This window comes from Durio zibethinus, chromosome 18, assembly GCF_047325235.1.
Source record: "Durio zibethinus cultivar Kanyao isolate XHJ-2024 chromosome 18, ASM4732523v1, whole genome shotgun sequence".
NCBI lineage: Eukaryota > Viridiplantae > Streptophyta > Magnoliopsida > Malvales > Malvaceae > Durio > Durio zibethinus.
The window spans coordinates 20984387-21005022 of record NC_143179.1 but is presented as its reverse complement, the minus strand read 5'-3'; the positions used below and the strand labels follow the sequence as shown (position 1 = coordinate 21005022).

The 20636-nt window shown below is 29.1% G+C and overlaps 2 protein-coding genes across 2 annotated transcripts; one reads left to right on the top strand and one right to left on the bottom strand.

Moving 5' to 3' along the window:
• Positions 1–7217: 7217 nt before the first annotated feature.
• LOC111300713 (phytosulfokines 3-like) lies at positions 7218–8127 on the bottom strand. The gene is made up of 2 exons (XM_022896330.2): positions 7693–8127; positions 7218–7601 (listed from the first exon to the last, which is right to left on the bottom strand). The coding sequence occupies exons 1-2, from the start codon at positions 7807–7809 to the stop codon at positions 7470–7472; spliced, it is 249 nt and encodes an 82-aa protein (XP_022752065.2). The 5' UTR covers positions 7810–8127; the 3' UTR covers positions 7218–7469.
• A 7589-nt stretch (positions 8128–15716) lies between these two features.
• LOC149513863 (uncharacterized) lies at positions 15717–16894 on the top strand. Its single transcript, XM_089746864.1, has one exon. The coding sequence runs from the start codon at positions 16482–16484 to the stop codon at positions 16791–16793; it is 312 nt and encodes a 103-aa protein (XP_089602990.1). The 5' UTR covers positions 15717–16481; the 3' UTR covers positions 16794–16894.
• The last annotated feature ends 3742 nt before the right edge of the window (positions 16895–20636 follow it).

Below are 20636 nucleotides of genomic sequence, written 5' to 3'. Positions count from 1 at the left end.
GGCATTTCAGGGTATACAGGATATGTGAATTATTGTGGTAGTATATCCTGTATGGACTGGGCTTATTGTAGACCAAAACCTGAAGGATATAGAAAATCAACCATTTATTGTGATGGAGGGCCCTGTTGGCTTGTATTCTCTTCTATCTTTTTTCTCTTATTCAACTTATTGAAGGCATCCAGAATCTTACACAACTCATTCTCAATCTTTTTCTGTGCTTTTTTTAATTTTTCAAATCAATGAGAGTTTTTGTGCTTTATTTATCTAACTTTGGCTCTTATTTTGTATCGATGAGTGGAGTTTTTACTGGACGAAGCTATCTTTAAACCTTGAGTACCATAATTATATGATTATTAGAAACTATGTATTTTATGTATGATATGTAAATGTATGCATGAAATATACTAATATTTACCATATCATCAATATCGATTAAAAAAATCTCCATTTGAAACTTTATTAAAATTTTAAAATTACATCATAATAAAGTCAAAGCAATATTCTAAAGTTCTAAACATCATTCCTTATTCCTAATGCCTCCTTATAAACTTTCTAGCTTGCTGGTAATGATTTTGTGCCTCATCTAAAAAATCAAGCAATTGTTACCCATGGACTCCTACTGGTTGCACTACAGCCTTCAAATTTTTTACTTTTGCTTCCATCTCTGATGCTTTGTCCGCAGTAACACATAACTAATCAAACAAATACCTTAAATGCCTTTGTTTTTTTGTGCACATATCTTTTCATAGCTCACTCTACTGAGCTTGTCTTCTGCATTCATCAGATAAGGCTTCTACTTGTGCTGTATATCGATCCATTATCTCTTGTAGCATCTAGATATGTCTGTGTGCCCCAGCAATGGCCTTTTGTTCTTTCCACACCTTCGCTTTTAACAATTTATTTTTTTTTAGAAGTTGGGCAAGCTTAGGTATAACCGATGAATATGTCATATCTAGATCATTAAATAAGGCTATCCACTGATCCTTTTACTCTGTGAGACTTTAGATTTTCAGTTCTTGAAGCTTTAAACACTTTTTCATTTCCAACTTCAATCGTTTATTTTCTTATTCTAACTGATCTTTTTCAAATTAGAGTTTTCTCTTAATCGTTTTCACTTTAAGCAAAGGATCTTGAAGAATAGGCTTTGGGGAGTAACCTATTTGTTCACTAGGAATCATAATGTCCTTTCCTCTTCTTGTATGCCACACACTATATTCTGGGGTGACATCATAAGTAAACCTTCATTGGTTAACCCTGATGGTTTGCTTCCATGCTTTCTTGATCTTTTCAACCATTCCATACACCCATTTATCAGTGAATGAGAACTCTCACTGGTTAAGTCTATAGATTTCTGAAATGAATTGTTCACATCCAAATTGTCTCCTTACCAAAGTTGGAGCATAAGTAACAGTACCACATAGGCCTAATAAGAATACCCACGATTGATTTTCATAACTGTATAACACTGAGTCATGATGCATCCAAAGTGCTCTTCAAACTATCCCTTGACTATCGAGAGCTCGAAAGTAAGAAACTCATTCTTCTTTTGACTTTGCTTGAAGCCATGTGCTATAATAGAACTCCTTAATGGTGATGCTAGAATGAAGGTATGATTTACGAAATTGATCTTTTCTACATTCTATGTGACTCTTAATCCATACATAATGCAACTATAGGCACCTATTAAATCGACCTTTACCATTTCTATAGTAAAAGTTTAAAGAATGAATGGTTTCTGCCAAAATAGTCGGTGCTGCATTTACCTGGTATGCTAACTGATCAATAAAATCTATCACTGTAACATCAATATATCCGATGACTTTTGGGAAGATCACTAGTCCATATAAAGCTATACCATAACCATTAATCCCTGATGATCATTTATATGCCCCTGGATAAAATCTCGTAGAAAACTCCACGAAATAGCCTTACGTTCACCTTTTATCTTGACACATGCATCGACTTGAGGCAAGCTAAGTCCAAGCATTTTTACTAGTTTTTTACGATAGCCCACCTTATTGGACTAATAAATCTTGTCTAAGTTTGGCAGATCAAAGCGAAGTAGGACCATATACTCTTCAATTGTGGGTACCATATCTGTTTCATTGAAAATGAAACACCTATAAGAAGGATCCCAAAACTAAATGATGGCTTTAATCAAATTATTATCCATTTTTACCTGAAGCAATGAAGCTATGTCTCCATATCTATTCTCAAATGCTTCATATCTTATTTTACTCATGCATCCCCAAACACTGCTTAAGTTAGCTAAATCATTTTGTTGTAGTTTGAGATGAACTTTCTCAGGTAATGATGAAATAAAACCCTCAAGCAAGCAATTTTTTTTTCTCTTTGACCCTCCTCTAACTTGATTTTTAATTGATGAGTAGACTTATAATGGACTGATGTAGACTTTGATTACATTTGGCTTTCCATGGATGTAAGTGGGAGGTTTGATTTATCGATAATTGATATGTGACAAATATTTCCTATATGCAAATGATGGTGTTAGACATGATCATGAAAATGATGGATAGAATGATATGATATGATAATGTTAAAACATGGAGTGAGATGATATGAAAATAATGCATAGAATGAAATGACATGGAGATGGTGTAGATATGCAAAATCAAGCAAAATGGTTAGATAACATATTGTTCCTTCTTGTGTCTTAATTTTGGGTTATATCTATTAATGGGTAGGAAATGCTCTATCTTAGGTTGATTTCTTAGGGGTGAACTATATGCAGGGTTTAAAAGATTTTGGCCACTAAAGGTTCTCAAATTATTTCTTACATCATCGTCCATTATAGACTAGTAAGGTATTCTAATTCTCACCCATCACAGGCTACCAATAGAAAGGATTCAATTTGAATGAGAGTATTTCGCTAGCCATTACGGAGATTATCATCTCACGAAAGCGTAGGTACTTTAGTCCCTCCTAAAAGAGACGAAGCTCGGGCATAGATCTCATGTAATGCAAATGCATGTGATAGTGTGTGTGAAGGAACATATGGTTATCGACCCCATAAATTAAATAAGAAACAAAAAAAGGAAAAACGTTAGTAAACAAATAACTTAAAACCATTAGTTCAAAGGTTAGGATAAATTCAAAAATTATGGCTTGACTTTCTAGCGTCCCCAGTGGAGTCGCTAAACTATCATAACATATAGATCTATGAATTTATAGTTAGATTTATCAAATGAATGGAGTCGTAACAAATCTTTTTTACTTAGTGTAATTGGTCACCTGAGGAATCTATCATTTTAAGGAGTTCTTAAGCTTGGCTAAGGGTCTTTAAAAGAATAAGTTAGGGTCTACTAATCAGAATAGGGTTCGAAAGTTTGGTTACAAGTGAAAAAGGTTATAGCACCCCCACATGCCCATCTGAAGGATGGTATGATATTATTTTGAATTTATCCTATGGTCATGAGTCAAATGGTTTCAAATTTTTATGTTGAAATATTAGAAATAATTTATAAGATTCTCTATCAATCTGGTAGAACTCTTAAAAAATACTTCCTCACTTCAAGACTATTCAAGAATCTCATTTAATTTTTTGAAGAGGCTCCGTCGTCGAAAAAATGTTTATTTATTATTTGTTATTATTATCATTTTTTGTTGAAAATAGATTTAATTATTCTCCCATTTGGGCTAAATTAAAAATATTTTCTCTTTTGAATTTCTAAAATTTTTACTATTTGGGCCTATTTAAAATTTTATTTTTTTATTCTTTTTTTGGAAATAAAATAATATGACAATTATTTTTATTAAAATTTCATCTAAGTTATTCCGCCATTTGAGTCAAATTTAGAGAAAATTTCTCACCTAGAGATTTATTAGAAATTTACCATTTAAAATTTTTAAGAATCTCATCCTTGGATAATTATCATATATTTTCAAGCCAAATTTTTAGTTTGGCAAAAAGAATACAATTACTTTTATTGAAACTTTCATATAAATTATTCTATCATTTGGGATAAATTTAGAAAAAATTTCTCACCTAGAGATTTCTTAGGAATTTACCATTTAAAATTTCTAAGAATCTCATCATCGGGTAATTTGTATTTAATTCCCATAATTTTTATATATTTTTTTTCATTTTTTATTTTTATTTTTTTGAAAATAAATATTAATTATTTTATTGAAACTTTATCTAAATTATTCCACCATTTGGGATAAATTTAAACAAAATTTCTCACCTAAGAATTTTGTAAAAATTTACCATTTGAAATTTCTATAAATTTCATCATTGGATAATTAATATTTATTCTCAAAATTTTTATTTTTATTTTTATTATTTTATTATTTTATTATTCTATTTAATAAAATAAGTAAATAAATAAAATAAACAAAGAATTAAATAAATGAATACACACGTAAATGAGTAAAAAGTACCTTTCAATATTATAAATAAAGCATTGCTACTTTAGTAATGTCAACAAGTGTCCCATCCATCTAAATGCAAATGGCTTTGCGCAAGCCTCCTATGCAAAACCAATAGTACCTACTTGCAAGAAGCATTTATGACTTTGGTCCAAATTGGATATTTCCTCCACGTGCTTCTCTTTAAAAATTATTGTTTTTTTTAAAGAAAGACAAGTCTTTGTTGAGGAATACCTACGAATTTCGAGTGTGTTTTCTTCAAGTCTGACTTTTGCTGTGGTACTGGAGCCTAAAGTTGTGGTTGATGGATGACAATATTTCTCAACTAATTGTGCTTGTAATGGTAGAGTGCTTAGGCAGTGCTATCAAAGCTTAGAGACTCGTGTGGTATTGATGATAATGGTGGCAGTAGATCTGTATTGATGGTGATTGTTCTCATGTAACAGTGGAGATTGTAGCAATGAAGATGGTGATCCAGCAAAGATGGCGGTGGGATAAACGTGTTCTCTAGACTTTGTGTACCTCTCTTTTTTTTGTATTTCTTCTCTATTAGAACCCAGTTTTTGGTTGAATGTTTAGCCGAAAACTGGAAACTTGCTCCGAAAATTGAAAAAATTTAGTTGAAAAATTCAAGTTTGATCGAAAAGTTCGTTGAAATCAGAACCTTTTTCTTTTGCTTTTGTTTACTCTCTATTTCTTTATGTCTTTGCTCTGTGATTACTAGGTTTATTTATAGTAACAATCAGAAGAATTTTTGATTAATTTCGATTCCTCCATTTACACTTATCTTTTTAGAAATTGAACACAACTACAACTCTGCCAATGCCATTCCCAGTAAAATTTGCATAAAATTCAACCTATTATCTCCTGAAACTAATGATAAGTCCAAAAATAAAATAAATAAATAAATTGAAGATAAAACCAAAAACTATAAAATAAATAAATAAATAAATAATGAATGGCCAATTGGGTCAAATAATCTGGACCTTGTTGAGCTAAGCTCAATTAATTTGAATTTAAGCCCAAACCTTGTTAGATCATGTCCAATAAATTCGAATCTAGACTAATTAAAATGTCTACAGATATTGATCCTACTTAAATGTGCATATGTCACGGGTCGAGACTTAAGCTCCGAACCTGTGCGGCTTCGAGACCCGGACATTCACCCTTTCAGCGTCCCGGATCAGCCTTCCCGTCATGGTTCACACCCTTGTGAGATATTGTCCGCTCTGACCCCCTGGCCTCACGGTTTTGTCTTACAAAAGGCGCCTCACAAGGTGAAGATGGTGTGAACCTTTTTATACCCCAGTGACCTTCCTATTATGTTCGATGTGGGATTCAAGACTCCCCTTTAGGTCCGTGACATTCTCTCGCACTCAACCTCATGACGCCCTCGTCACGAAGGTTGACCACCTTACCTACCTCCCTTAAGGTGCTTGGCGTGGATCGAACGGTTTAGGATTAGCTCTGATACCACTTGTCACGAGTCGAGACTTAAGCTCCGAACCCGTGCGGCTTCGAGACCCGGGCATTCACCCTTCTGACGTCTTAGATCAGCCTTCCCGTCACGGTTCACACCCTTGTGAGATATTATCCGCTCTGGCTCCTTTGATCTCACGGTTTTATCCTACAAAATGTGCCTCATAAGGCGGAGATGTTGTGAACCTTTTTATATTCAAATAATCATTTTATTATGTTCGATGTGAGATTAAAGACTTCCTCTTAAATCCATGACAGATGTACCTTGCAATAACGTAGATACGATGGTCATATCAGCTTACACTTTTTTCTTCACCAAATTCGAGTTTTGAGTGGCAAAGTAAAAGTAATAATGATATCACAAGAGAAGGAAAATCCTTCTAGATTGGCTAGATCAATGAAGTTTCAGTAGTTCACAATATTTGACCTCCCATTACATTGAATAATTTGACAAGACAAAGGTGATCATCCATAGATCATGGCTCCTTTTTCTTTCTTACTTCTTTTTGGCTTTATCTTTCCCTTCATACTGTTTTTCAGCAAAATCTTAGACTTGCAGGATTCGCTATATTAAGAAATTCATTAAAATTTTCAGTTTAAAAATAGATTTGATAATTTATATATTTATATTATATATTTTTTGTATTAAATATTTGTAAAATATAAAATATTATATAATCATTTATGTTGATAAGTTAAATATAAAATATGTTTTTTTTATCAAATTTATATATAATTTTTATTAAAATTTTAAATTATATTATTTTTATACTTTTTTTATATCATTATTATATCGTATATAAAACTAAGAGATCTACTTGAAATTAAGTTTATCCTCTTATTTACCAATTTCAACCTTCAATGAAATTGAGTTTAATTATTTCTTATTCAAGTGCAAGTTTTAGTTACAAACTCATTAAGTAGGTTGGCACATTTAAATTGTTAGTTTTCTCTCGTGGAGAAAGAGCAGAGCAGTGAATAGTCATGTAAGTGTTGAGAAAAAGATATCTAAAAGTAAAGTTCTTTGCATTAACAATGTCTTTACATGAACTTTAGGAACAAAGAAGCTTCACTTAAAGTTGATCAACGCTTTGTAAATTATATATAAGACAATACCTTCACTTTATTTTGTTAATATTAGTTTATAAGGGCATGCACTATATATGTGATTAACAGCTGTTCCCAGCCCTGCATTAGTGATGGTTTTGCAATCATGATTCATGAATATCTTCCGATCCCTAAACAGAAGCATTCACTAACCAATTAAATAATATATGTAGCAAAAGCATTAAAGGAAAATTGATCAAATGCAGCATTAGAAAGAGGAAACAGTTAAAAGACTGTTAACATAAGCTTAATATTTTGATGTTATGCACACCAAATTATTATATGTTTAGCATTATGAAAATTTTAGAAAATATATGACAAGTTCAAACCCTTTTTACCAAACTTGATCAGAATATGGAAGATACAGACCTCTGATGACATCCCCAGTGTGATCAAGGAAGAAACAAACCCCAGAAAAAGTAGAAAACACTAACACGTATAACAAATTCATAGTTAAGAACAAGAAGAAGAAGAAGAGAAGAAGGGAAAGTGTCTCATGGATTCTGCTTCTGAGTATAGATATAGTCAATATGAGCAGCAACAGTTCTTCTCATCAAACACTCTTCTTGAACAACTCCTTCACAGCGATCTTCAACCGCATCATTATTCAGCTCTGTCTCTACACCCTATCAAAACCCCATATCATCAAATATAAAGTCTGAGAAAAAAAAAAAAACAGGAAGGAAGATAAACAAAACTCAGTAAAATTTAACTAACCTCAGCTTGGATTTTTGCAGGAGAGTCGTGAGGGAAAGCTGGGCCGGAGCGGGCGGCAAAGGATAGAGTGGAAACGAGGAGGAGGGTTAGGACGAAAAGGGTAACAAGTTTAGCCATCTTTGCTTTACCAATTGGAGTGCAAAGGGAAAATAAAAAAAAAAAAAGAAAATTAATGAAAGAGATGATTGAGGATTTATGGAAGAAGAGAGGCGGTGGTGGTGGCAAATATATAGAGAAGACAAGGCGTGTGAACTGAAGAGATGGGAAAGGAAGACTATTGAATTCTGATAAAAATAGCAGATAAATAGATAGAAATGAAAAACAAAAATGTTTTAAAATTGGTTTTTTGAAAAGGAGAAAAATGGGGAAGGTGGAATTAAAGTACACTGTAGGAATAAAATCGAAAATTCTACAGTTTTCAAATGTTTATATTTTGCCAAAGCTGATCTGTTTCGTTCTCCTATTCATAGAATAACTTAGGCTTCATCCGTTAGATTCCGTTTTCTATGGAAAGTTGTTTCCATAACAATGATTATCCGTCTGGATGATCAATTTGCAATGCAAAAATCAGCTTTTAGTGATAGTAGGTTTTGGGTCTACTGATCCAACGTCCACTATAATTTTTTTTTTACTTTTTTGCCCTTATAATTATATTAAAAAATATTACCGCTTATTAATTTGAATGATAAAAAATTTGATTTTTTTTAAGTAAAATTTTAATTTTAATATTATGAATGAAAAATATAAATTTGAAAGAGTTTGTTTTTTTTATGGGGTTTAATTTAATTCGATTTTAAATTAATCAAAAATTAAGTGATTATCAGAGTTAAAATAATTATATTAAAAAGTAAATAATATCTTTATAATTTAATTTATTTTTTTAATTTTTTATTTAAAAATTATAAATAAAATTATTAATTTATAATAAAATTATTATTATTTTTATTAATTTTTATTCTCTTATTAAGAAAATTATTATTTACCATAAAATAATTTAATAAAGTTTCTATTATTTATTAATTTTATAAATTTTAAATAATTTAAATTTTATATTATATATAAATTTTAATTTAATGTCATTAATAATTACTTTTCTTCTTATCATAATTTACTTTATCATTATTATTGTATTTTATTTAAATATATATATATCTCATTATTAATTTTAATTTTATTATTATAATAATTTATCTCATTTTTTATTATTTTTAATTTTACTAAAATCAAGAGAAAACGGAGAAAATTGGATGTGTCTGGATCTCAAAAAAAAAAGTACTATATGTGTACGGCTTGTGATTCATCCTACTAGGTATGAGATCTCCAAGGAAGGTACTTTGGGTGGGGAGAGATTTGGCCTATTTTCTTGGTTGGCTGATCAGATGTCATTCGGGGTTTTTTAACTATTCTTCACAATTTAAATCGGATTAAATTGAATTAGATTTTTAGATAAAGTATAAATGTTTAAAATTTAAATCAAATTTTATTAGTTTTATTCAGTTCATTTAATCCATTTAAAATTTTTTTTTGCTTTTATATATTATTTTAATATAATTTTTAATATATTTAAATAAAGTTAGATATAAAATAATTATTTTTATTTTATAAAAATTTAAAATATATAAAAATTAATAAAAAAATATATTTTAAGTTCAATTTGATTTTTTTTATATTTCTCAACTTAAAAATCTGATTTGACTTAATATATACATTTAGTATTGAATTTAATTTAAATCGAGTAAAAAAATTAATTTGAACTAAACAAGTATTATGATTTTAAATTGATTTTTTTTATTTTTTTTATTTTTTTACTCTTAATTTTTTATGATTTTAAAGTTCATGAAACATAAAATCAAATGTTTGTTTTTTTTATCAAAATAATTTTAAAATTTATATTTAATATACTAACAGTGTATGAATCTTATACGTTATCATTGAATTAAAAGTTGTCACATTATTAATAAACAAATTTGAAAGTTAAAAAGTTCTTAAAATAAATTAAAACCAAATTTAATTATGATTTTTAAAAATTGTTCATTAATGATGTAATGATTTGTGATTTAATAAAAATATGTAAAATTTATATACTACCAATAGAATCCCATTATTTTATCAGGTTTACACTTTACCCTATAGGATTGTTTTTCCTTGCGCCTAAGAGAGTTAAAAGCCAAACAAAATAAATTGTAAGAATATTAATGAAACACAATTTCTTAATTCTGAACCCCGAATTTTGTAATCTCTAATTATATTTATATAATTATAATTCGTTGTTTACATGTCAAAATTCAAATTTGAAATCTTTGATATATAATTTTGTTTGAAAAAAGATTGTTACGGGTATTTTAAATTTATAAGGTAAATTAATTTTTTTTCATTAATATTTTTAATTTTTGAATTGATTTAACATACGTAATGTCATATCAATTCAATTATGTCATTAATTTATTTTATATACTCTTCATCTTTCTTTTATATAAATAAAATCATCTATTTACTATCAATTTAACTTTTTTTATATTTTTATATTTTTTATTTCTTTTATTCCGACTTTTAATTTAAACATTGGAGTGCAAATGCAAAAAATTTCTCTTATTTTTGTCCTAATTGTTCTCCTTTTTTTTTCTTTTGATTTTAAAGAGTTGACTCTAAGCTTGAAATTCGAAACTAATCTATTTTATTACCAAACATTAATATTGGCAACAAATTCCATTCGGTGCTAGTGTCCACACGAGCAGGCTTGAGAAACTCAAGACCTATACTTGCAAACTAGTGTTAGGGGTATTTTTAAGTTTATAGAATAAATTAATGTTTTTTTTTTTCATTATAAATTATTAACAGATAATTAAAGATATTTTTAATTATTAAATTAATCTAAAATATATAATATCACGTTAATTTAATTATATTATTAATTTATTTTTTATATATTTTATTTTTTTAAAATAAAATTATTTATATATTATCAATTTAATTTAATCTTTTATATTTATATATATTTTTTATTTCTCTTATTTCGATTTTTAATTTAAATGTTGGAGTACAAATATAAAAAATTTCTCTTATTTTTATCTTAATTGTTCCCTTTCTTTGCTTTTGGTTTTAAAGATCTGACTCCAAGCTCGAAACTCGAAACTACTGGAAATGTTATTTTATTACCAAACATTTCCATTCGGTGCTAGTGTCCACACGAGCAGGCTTGAGAAACTCAAGACCTATACTTGCAATTATACAGGCTAGCTAGTGCTGACTTTTTAAACTCAACTATAAATTTAGTTAAACTCTTTCATCGGTGGATGGAATGTTCTTCCTTAAGTTGGGCTAATAAATCAAACTCCTTTGACATGCATCACAATCTAGAAGACCCTAGAAATTACGACAACCTAAATACCTCCAACATATGTTACGGCTTTTGATCTTCTCATAAATTATGTCACGGCATGTTAGTGGTCTGAAAAATCACCCGTTGCCTTGACAAAATTTGGCACATCAATAAGAGGCGTAATAACCGATCATGTTTTTGAATGACTTTTTTCATATGTTCATTCTAATGAGGTAGCTATTGAGTTTTGACTAATCTCGCTCTTTTCACAAGTAAAAAATCATTACATAAATATTCATAGAATTATTTTTAAAACAAGTTCACATTATTAGTGTATAAATCATTGCATAAATATTCATGGGATTTTCCCACCATGCAATAAATGTAAATTTCTAAAGCAAAATATTAAGGAAAAGTAGTCAAAGACGTAAGATCAATAAATTTTGATGTTTAATTTCACCCATTTTTATTCGTCCTAACCAACCAACAGAGCATTGCATGAATTAATTAGCTTTAGCTGCTGACGTTAATGTCGTTATGGATCCAAAGAGATTGGAGAAAAGGAAAATAAAGAAAAAAAAAAAAAGCAAGAAGAGAATAATCACATGATTTTGTGCCAATGGTGTTTGCAGCTCAACCGAAATCTGATACTTTATTTAGTCAAAAAATAATAATAATAATAACTTAAAGGCGATTCTGTTTGTACCCTTTCGGTAGCTAAAGGCTTGTCTTGGTTCAAGAGTCAAGACAAGCTGGATATAATATTCCTTGATTGAAATTCTAACTTAAGATTCTTTTCCTTCATCACATGATCAATCCCTGCTATTCTTCCTGTCTGTCACAAGGTTTTGTTTAATTGCTTAGTTATACAAATATCTGAAATTACAAAGTCAATTCAATAAAAATAAATAAACCTTGCTGTTTTTGTAAGTTTAATGAATTGCAACACATTTTCCCCCTGAGCTACTTAAAATTTCTAAGTAGGAGATCAATGAAAGGAAACCTCCTGAACTATTATGTTATCATAAGCATTACTGAATTAATTTATTTATTACTGAAACAAAAATCTCATTACAAAATTAACAATAATGGCACCCATATTTCATGTCTAATTATACGCATCGTGCTCTCCATGAGGGAAAAAAATTACAGACCAACATAAATAATCAATGATTTATAAATAAGGAGTTTCACATCATGAAAGATCGATTTCGTAAATTGATGAGTTGCATGGATCTTGTAATGCAATTGTGTCTTTCAAACAGGCAATTGTCGGTGTGGAAATAAAATTCATTCCTGTCTATTTAGGGCATTGTAGGGCAGCTGCCACCTAAGAAAGGTGACAGGTCTATATCTTCCACGTGAGAAAAATTAATGTCCACTTACAAAAACAAGTCAGCAAAGCTTTTATAAAGCAGTTAATTATCAGCATGCAATAATTCAGAAAAATGCTGCAGGATTGTGGTTCGAACTGATGTTGAACATCACATCAACATAGTCAAAATTCATAAAGAGGGACAATTAATGTGTACTATTCTTTGCAATATGAACATAGGGCCTCAAAGTGTATGTCAAAACTTTAGCTATATTTGATAATTCTTTTATTTGTATTTAACACATATAAAACATGAAAATTATTATGTTATAATTTTAGTTGATACATCAACATAAAATATAATATTTTATTTTTGTTAAATTCATATATAATTTTTATTAAAATTTTAAATCATGTTATTTTGATATTTTTTTTATTTTGTTTATATAATTTGTTTAAAATTATCATGCTTTTAGTTTCTCTTTCGGCTTATGTTATTACTCCTTGATTGAAAAGTGATGAGGACAAATGATAGCAATAAAGATCTTCAAGAATCAAACAAAATTATATGTGGGGTTAATTTTGACTTGAAATTCTCGTTTTCTTGAGTCCCACCAACATTAATTTACATAAAATTCTAAACCTACTTTGTAGGACGTTGTAGAATTAATGTTGAACTGAAATGCCTTACTCTTCCCTTCAAGTTTTTTGGAGCCTAGCATGCATGCAAAGCCGCATTGGCTTTTGTCGATGACTAACATGAGGCTATATTATTACGCCATTAATCAAACACCATTTCAGTTCAATATACTTATCAGTTTTATTGTAGCTTTGCAGCGTACGTACGTTAACTTGGAAAAAGGAAAGGGCAAGTCGACGGAAACTTATGAGGGTTACATTTTGCTTTCGCACTTTGCTAAATGTTAAAATACTGTTCAAATGCCATCTTTAAGTTTGATGAAACGTTTCTAACAGTCATGATTTTGATGGTTTTTATAGACATGTGAACGTGCAAGTTTTGAGAGTTACAAAAGTTGTTCAAGTCAACAAAAAATGTTGGTAATTTAGTCTCCTTGTTGCTTTTTGTACTTGATTACAAAAACGTTGGTGACATCAACCAAAATAGGAAAAGGAAAATTTTAGGGTATATAATATTTAAGATTCATTTGAATTGATGGTAAGATTAATTCCGATGAAATTAAAAATAGTAATAAAAATTATTGTAATTGTAATTAAAAAAAATTATTATAATTATGAATGAAAAAAAATTAATAAAAAATTTATACTGAATAAGTTTCACTAAAATTAATATTTGAATTTTATTGATAATAGTTGAAGCTTAACTGTACCTCTAATGAGGTGGAGATGTAGTTCCATCCAAATATAAATTTAATGTGCTTATTGTTCGCATGGTATTTGTATATAAGTTTTATTGCAATAGTTCAAAACATATTTTTTTACCTGTCACTTAATTTATGCAATAAAATTTTTTAATTTATCAATTAAAAATTTTTAATTATTTTTAATAAAAAATTTGCAAATTTTTTTAAAGAAATTTCATCTAAGTTTTTTCTTTAAATTTAACTCAAATAATGAAAATAAAGAAAGATTGAGATAAAGAGTTTAAACGAATCACGGTAGTCTGTTTTGCAAATGTGTTCTCCTTTAATTACAAAGGATAAAAAAAATAAAAAGAAATCAACGGTGAAGTAGCTAACACATTATGGAACTTCGGATGCAAAATGCAGGATGGAATTGTGGAGCCAGGGCCTGGATCATGTTGGGGAATGGTCCCAAGGGAACAAGGACGAAAAGATTTGCTGTAAACCTCGAACTGGCCTGTAGACTTCGAACAATTGGTCCAGCCCCATGGCTAACAGACTGGGCTCGCAGTTGTTTAAGGAGTGTTGAGCAGAGGGCCAATGCCCAATTGCAAAGGTCTCCCATATGTCACTCTCGTTTATTCTTAAGGCAATGTCTAGGCAAAGAATAGCTTTTAAACCATCGCATTGTACTCCCATTATGGCATTAGATTCTAGTGTAAATTCTTCAATCCAATCCGTAAGTTATGCTTTCCCCTGATTCTTTGAGTGCTTGAAAATGTCCCTCCCCAAAAAAATTAAAATTAAACCCTTAATTTTTTTTGTTGAAATATTATCCAACAAATGAAAATTGATCAACATTGCCTTTCAAGAAAAAGTGGGTGATGATCAATAGTCTCCTTGGTGCCATCATCAATTGCATAAGCAATTTTGTTAACAGTTTATTTATAGATCGATAATAAAATTTTTTAATTTCACATACGAAATTAAGAAGTTATCATTTTTTATTATTTTTATTATTTATTATATTTAAATATATGTGTCGCTTTGTTTTAATTTTATTTACGGAATTTAAAATCTTTTATCATCATTGTCAAAGTATGCTATAATTTTTTCTTCATTAATTAGAGGGATGTTGCTTTATTATTCTACCAAATTAAAGTATATATCAGTTGCATCTATGAAAAAAATAACCATTATCATTTCAATAATATAATACATGCAGTAATTATTAATGTGGTTGTGAAAATTTATTTTGGTACAATAATTGTGAAAGTGTAAGATCGTGACATTACATGAAACTTTCCACCTAATGCAACAAAATAAAACATAGTGATGAGTGATGACATTAATTTCTCATATAACACCAACTAATAAGACAACACAAAATTTTGAACCTTCAGAAATTTAACCACTAATTATTTGACTTATATGATCACTTCGCTAAAGGGTTAAGCTAGTTGACTTTGGTTGATTAATTAATTCAATTTCAGGGTGTCTCTTAAAACATATTATATTGTTCAAGCATCAAGATTGATTATAGCAGGGAATATTGATTGTAATAATAGGATTATGGATGTCAATTGATAAGATATGGGTAGGGTAGAGCATTTCCTATCTCTGTCCCTAAATTTTTATATTACTCTAATTGATATTTTAAATTTATCTTTATCTCTATCCTCATAGGTATTTAATGAATTTGGATAATTTTTATACTTGTAACTTTTAAAAAAATAAAAATAAAATTTTATTTTTTAATATTTTTTATTTTTATATTGTATATTTAGATAATTTTTTATTAATATATATTTTTCAATAAAATATATTAATTCTAACTAATCTAAAATAATAATTTATATTATTTAATAAAAAATATATTTATTAAATATATATATAAATATATATATATGATACAATTACAGGGCGTGTATTATATTATCCATCTCCATCTTCACACCCAATAAAAATTTAAAATCATGCACATCTACATCCTTATACCTACAATATAATACTTATCTCCATCTTTATTCTAATAAAAATTGAATTCTCTATTAGGTATTAGTAAGATTAACATCCTTAAATAGGATTGATTGATATTCTTGAAGTTTTTAAAACCCATATTATTGTAAATTAGGAAGAAAGAAAAGGAAAGGTTTTAAATTTACAACTAAAAACAAAATAAAAGAAAAGAATGAAGAAATTGGAGAAAAAAAAGGTTATAGAAAAAATTCGGAAGATCACGTTTTTGTAAGGAGGTCAATGGACAATGAATTTTGTGGTTGATATTTTTCCCTCCCACAAGCTTTGTGAAGGAGAATGATTTAAAGAGTTACTTCAAGCTTACAAGAATTTTCAGATTATAAAGTATGCAGCCAAGAAAAAAAAATGAAAGAGATATGAATATAGTTGATTATTTGTAACTTGATTATCTTTATTCAGTACTCATTATTGGGTTTTGAGGGTTAGACATTTTCTGAGTGAAAAAAAAAAAAAAAAGAGATTTGTGAACTACATATTGCTAATCTTGGCAATATTTCTTTGGTGAGTCTGACATTCTTGGATGTTCCCTCCCCCTGGTGTTATAGTGTTATGTGTTTTCTCCTGACTGATGCTTTGCTTGAGTTCAAAGTAGAGCATTAGTATGCATTACAATTAGGATTTCTTAATATCAAAGTAGTTAATTTGGCCCCCTTTGATGATTAGTTATGATGCTTTTGTGTGTTATGCACTAGAGAATTTTTTTTTTTAGCCCATTGGTTTCCTGCTAATATTCCACATGCACCCCTTTTAAGCATGACTAGGCATTTCTCTTCAAATTTCAAAACTAGTCCAAATGGATGCTATTGTTTTTTCCAGGGCCAGGAGTTGCACAAACTGCTGTTCGTTCCAGGGATCCAGATGCCTACAAAGCCATAGCTGTGTTCCTCCTCCAGCCTGCAGAAAACTGGATGGAGTGATCGCATGGCTCATGAATGGGGTTGTTGCAGCATTCTTCATGTCTCTAGAGCTGTGCTCTTGCTTTAATATAGACACCAAAGATGACGCTGATGATGTCCAATTACTTGCCCCTGATTCGCCGAGATCAGAAGCTTCAGTTTCTGCAAGACAAGAGGCAAAGCAAGAAATCCAGGAAAGAACTAGCTAGGTCGGATAATGAATCCCCCTTAGATGTAAAGCCTGATGATTGGCCTTTCCAACTGTATTCCTTGCAAATTTTTAATTCAAAAGATGATATCAAGGGAATGAATTTACTATACTTTATTTTATTCAGAAACCTAACTTTTATCTCACATATTTGGATGATGAAGTTTCGCAAGTTCATGAACCATTTGAAAATTTGTGACCAAGTAAGACTGGCTTATCATAAAAAAATTTCTAAATCCATGGCCATTTATCCTGCTTGAGCATTTCTTCAACCAAGTAAGACCTTGTTGAGCACTTTGTCGTAAGCTATTAAAGATTGTCACGGGAAAATCTAAAATTTTATCTTATTTATTTATATAATCACTTTTAAAAAATAACATTTAATAAATTTAAAATTCAAATCTTAACACTTACAACATCTTTTTCTATTTAAGACTGCAACTTTTTTTATTATATGTATATATATATATATATATATATTACCACTCAAGACAATCAATTTAAACAACTTGCTCTTTTTCTATTGATTATTAATATTTTTAAATTCAAATTGCTTCGCATTTCTCATTTGTTTAATTCGGAATTGACTTGTTTTTATTATTTGTAATCATGATTGAACCAAATATTACTTTTGAAATTGGTAAATGGCCCAACCCACAATGTTTCGTCCACATACTTAAATCGTAATTGGATGATCTTGATATCTCAGGCATATATATGCATCTCAAAAATCTTTCTTATTGCACCACCCATTGATTTATAGAAGATTTATCTGAAACTTTAATGTTGTTTTAACAGCAATCGAATCCTCAATACGTGCCAACAGTCATCGCTTGATATATTAGTAAAATGTTAAATTTTTTATTTTAATAAATTATGACAAATTCAAATATTCAATTACCCTTTCATGTAAAAAATTAAATTACAACTCAAATTTAGGATCCCTGCCATATAGTATCATCTAGAATAACAAGGGTTTTTTGGTGAGGGTTAATTATCATCAATTATTTACAGTCTTCTTTTGGCCCATAACTGCATTTTTTGTCTGATTAGTTTTATCCAAGTATTAGGTCCAAAATAGATATAATGATGAAAGCTACAACGACCTTGTCATTGTTTTAGAAAGATATATCAATTAGACTAATAAATTGAACAAAATAACATGAATCTTTTTTATCAACAGTTAAAGTTAAAAAAGAAATGTTTAAATAACAATGTTAATGTCATGTTTTTGTACACTTGAACTGTTGGTTGAGATAAATTCTTAATAGCTTTTCAAAATATAACCAGTAGTCATTGTCTGAAAAGAAAGGCCACATTTGCGTTTTATCCTTTGAAAGAGTGGGACTTTACAGTTTGGGTTTTTTTTTTTTTTTTTTTTCATTTCCATCCAGAAGCAGTTGTGCATGAAAACAACATAAAATTGAAACAAAATTAAAATCTTTATCTGATTTCCTGTTCAATTTCAAATTTGATCAACAGTGATATGGTTATTGAGCATTTATTTTGATAATCACATAGGACTACTATATTATAGCAGAAAATATGGTGCTCTGAGAAAGTTTTCCCTCATGAATACTTTTGAATTGACGTATACAGATATAAAGATGGTCCAGAAGGAGGTAAATAGGGGGCTGCCGTGCTACATGAATTAATGAATTATTGGTCCATGCGTGGCTGTTAATCTTTTTCCACAGTGAAAAGTAGTCCAAAACAAGCCGGCCATAATCTAATGATCTAACTTTGATTTTTATTAATATATATACATGAGAAGTAGTGTTCATTATTGTTTCTGGCTCATTTTCTTTGGACGTATAGATTTTTCCGATGTGACGGATATGGGCAAGTGCTGTCTTCTTTCTTCGGGCCCCCAACATTTTTAAGACCATAAGCAAAAGCAAAAATTAAACCTGGAAATCACTTTTTTCCTCTCGAATTACATCATTAAGGAATATTTATGCTGCCCGCCTTTAACTTTTCATCCGCTTTCTCTTTCTATCCATTGGCAACCATGTTCCTCCTTTTTCCAAATACATCTCACTTATACAATCCACAGCTTAGATTGATATACCCAACTGAGGAAACAGTTGAATTCATATATGCTACAAAACATTTAGGTAAAACAGCTTTTAATATTTCATCGAATCTTTTCTGCATGAAATAGGCAAAATCGTCATCTTTATTAAGGTATCTTTTGCATCAAAATTGCAACCCTAGCTTTAGCCTTGGATGCAAAGACACTTTGTCTCTCAACCACTGCTTTTTTCCACATCCAATGGAAGTTTAGTACTTAAGTTTGCAGCTTTGTGTAAGAAAAGTAACCCAAAGAATATTCTTCTTTATAAACTAATTAAATTGATTAGAAAATTCATAATAACATTGTAACATGCATGGAGAATATGAGAAAATGTTTAAAAATAGGTTACGTGTTGGTCTTTTGGGCAATCAAACTAATAATTTCTCAGAGATCAATTTAATTATTGAAATAAAAGTTTAAAGATTGGACAGAGAGTTGGGAAAAGGAAAAATCATCGGTGTTCTTTCGCCCATGTTTTGTGATTAGAGCCAAAGCTTTTGAAGGTTGGCCTCATGCTAACCATTTCTTGTGCAATACATTAACAATGAGTTTTGATTTTGGTTTTTGTTTTCCTTTTCTTCAACTTCAGCGATGATGATGATTCTAGTAAGATATAGATTCCCTGTAAATATGTTAATTTAGTTGGTATATAATATAATCATTGTGATTAAGATTGAGAATTTGGATACAAAACTTCCAGATTTGAGTTCTCACAATGATAAGCAATCTATAAGTTGTTAAATTAGATTATTTTATATTTAATAAATATTTAATTTCTTATAATATTATATTCAAGTTGGATCCCTTCATTTACTGTCAATTAATTTTAAGTTTAATCCTTTCATGAATATGAAGTAAAACAAAGTAAGCATATCCAAAAACTTTAACAAAATAGTAATCAAACACCTTATTGTATAGACACTCGTAAAAAGACTATGTGCTTAATACTGGTGTTAAAACATGATTAATAATGTAAATAGCAGTGGGAATAATTTCACCCAAAAAATATTCTAGAAGGTAAGAGAAAATGAGAGGGCAACAAACTATGTTAATAATATAATTGATGTTTTCTTTCACCTCGATTATTTTATTGTAAAGTATATGGACAAGACTTATGAAGAAAAGTTTTATCATCTTTTAATAAGTTATGAAACTCAATTTTTATATATTTAATAGTATTGTCAAATCTAAAAATTTTTATTTTTTTAAAAAATTAAGTTTGTATCATATTATTTAATTTATAAAAAATAGATAAAAATTCAAAATATTTTATAAAAAATTATAAATTCTTTTATAAATTGATGGCTTATTGTAACTTTAAAGATGAGATAACCCCCCATGCGCCTAAAATTTTTATTTAAAAAAAATCACTTTGATTAATGATGAAAAATAACCGTGTCATAATGTCTAGATTATGGGATCTATTGCTAGATATTAATTTGAAAGAATTGTCACCAATCTTTTTTATCTAGGTGCGATTAGCCACCTAAGGAATCTATCCTTTTAAGGAACACCTAAGCCTAAGGGTCTCTAAAAGAATATGTTCAGGTCTACTAATCAGAACAGGATTTGAGAGTACGATTACGAGTAAGAAAGGTTATAGCACCCTCACAATGCCCATCGAAAGATGGTACTTGCTAAATTTTGTGTTATCCAATAAGCTTTAAAAATTTACCAAGTAATTAATTATTGAAAATTATTCTCAATTGACTCTAATACTTTTAGCAAAAAATTAAAAAAATTCTCTCACCTCAAAAGTATGCAAGG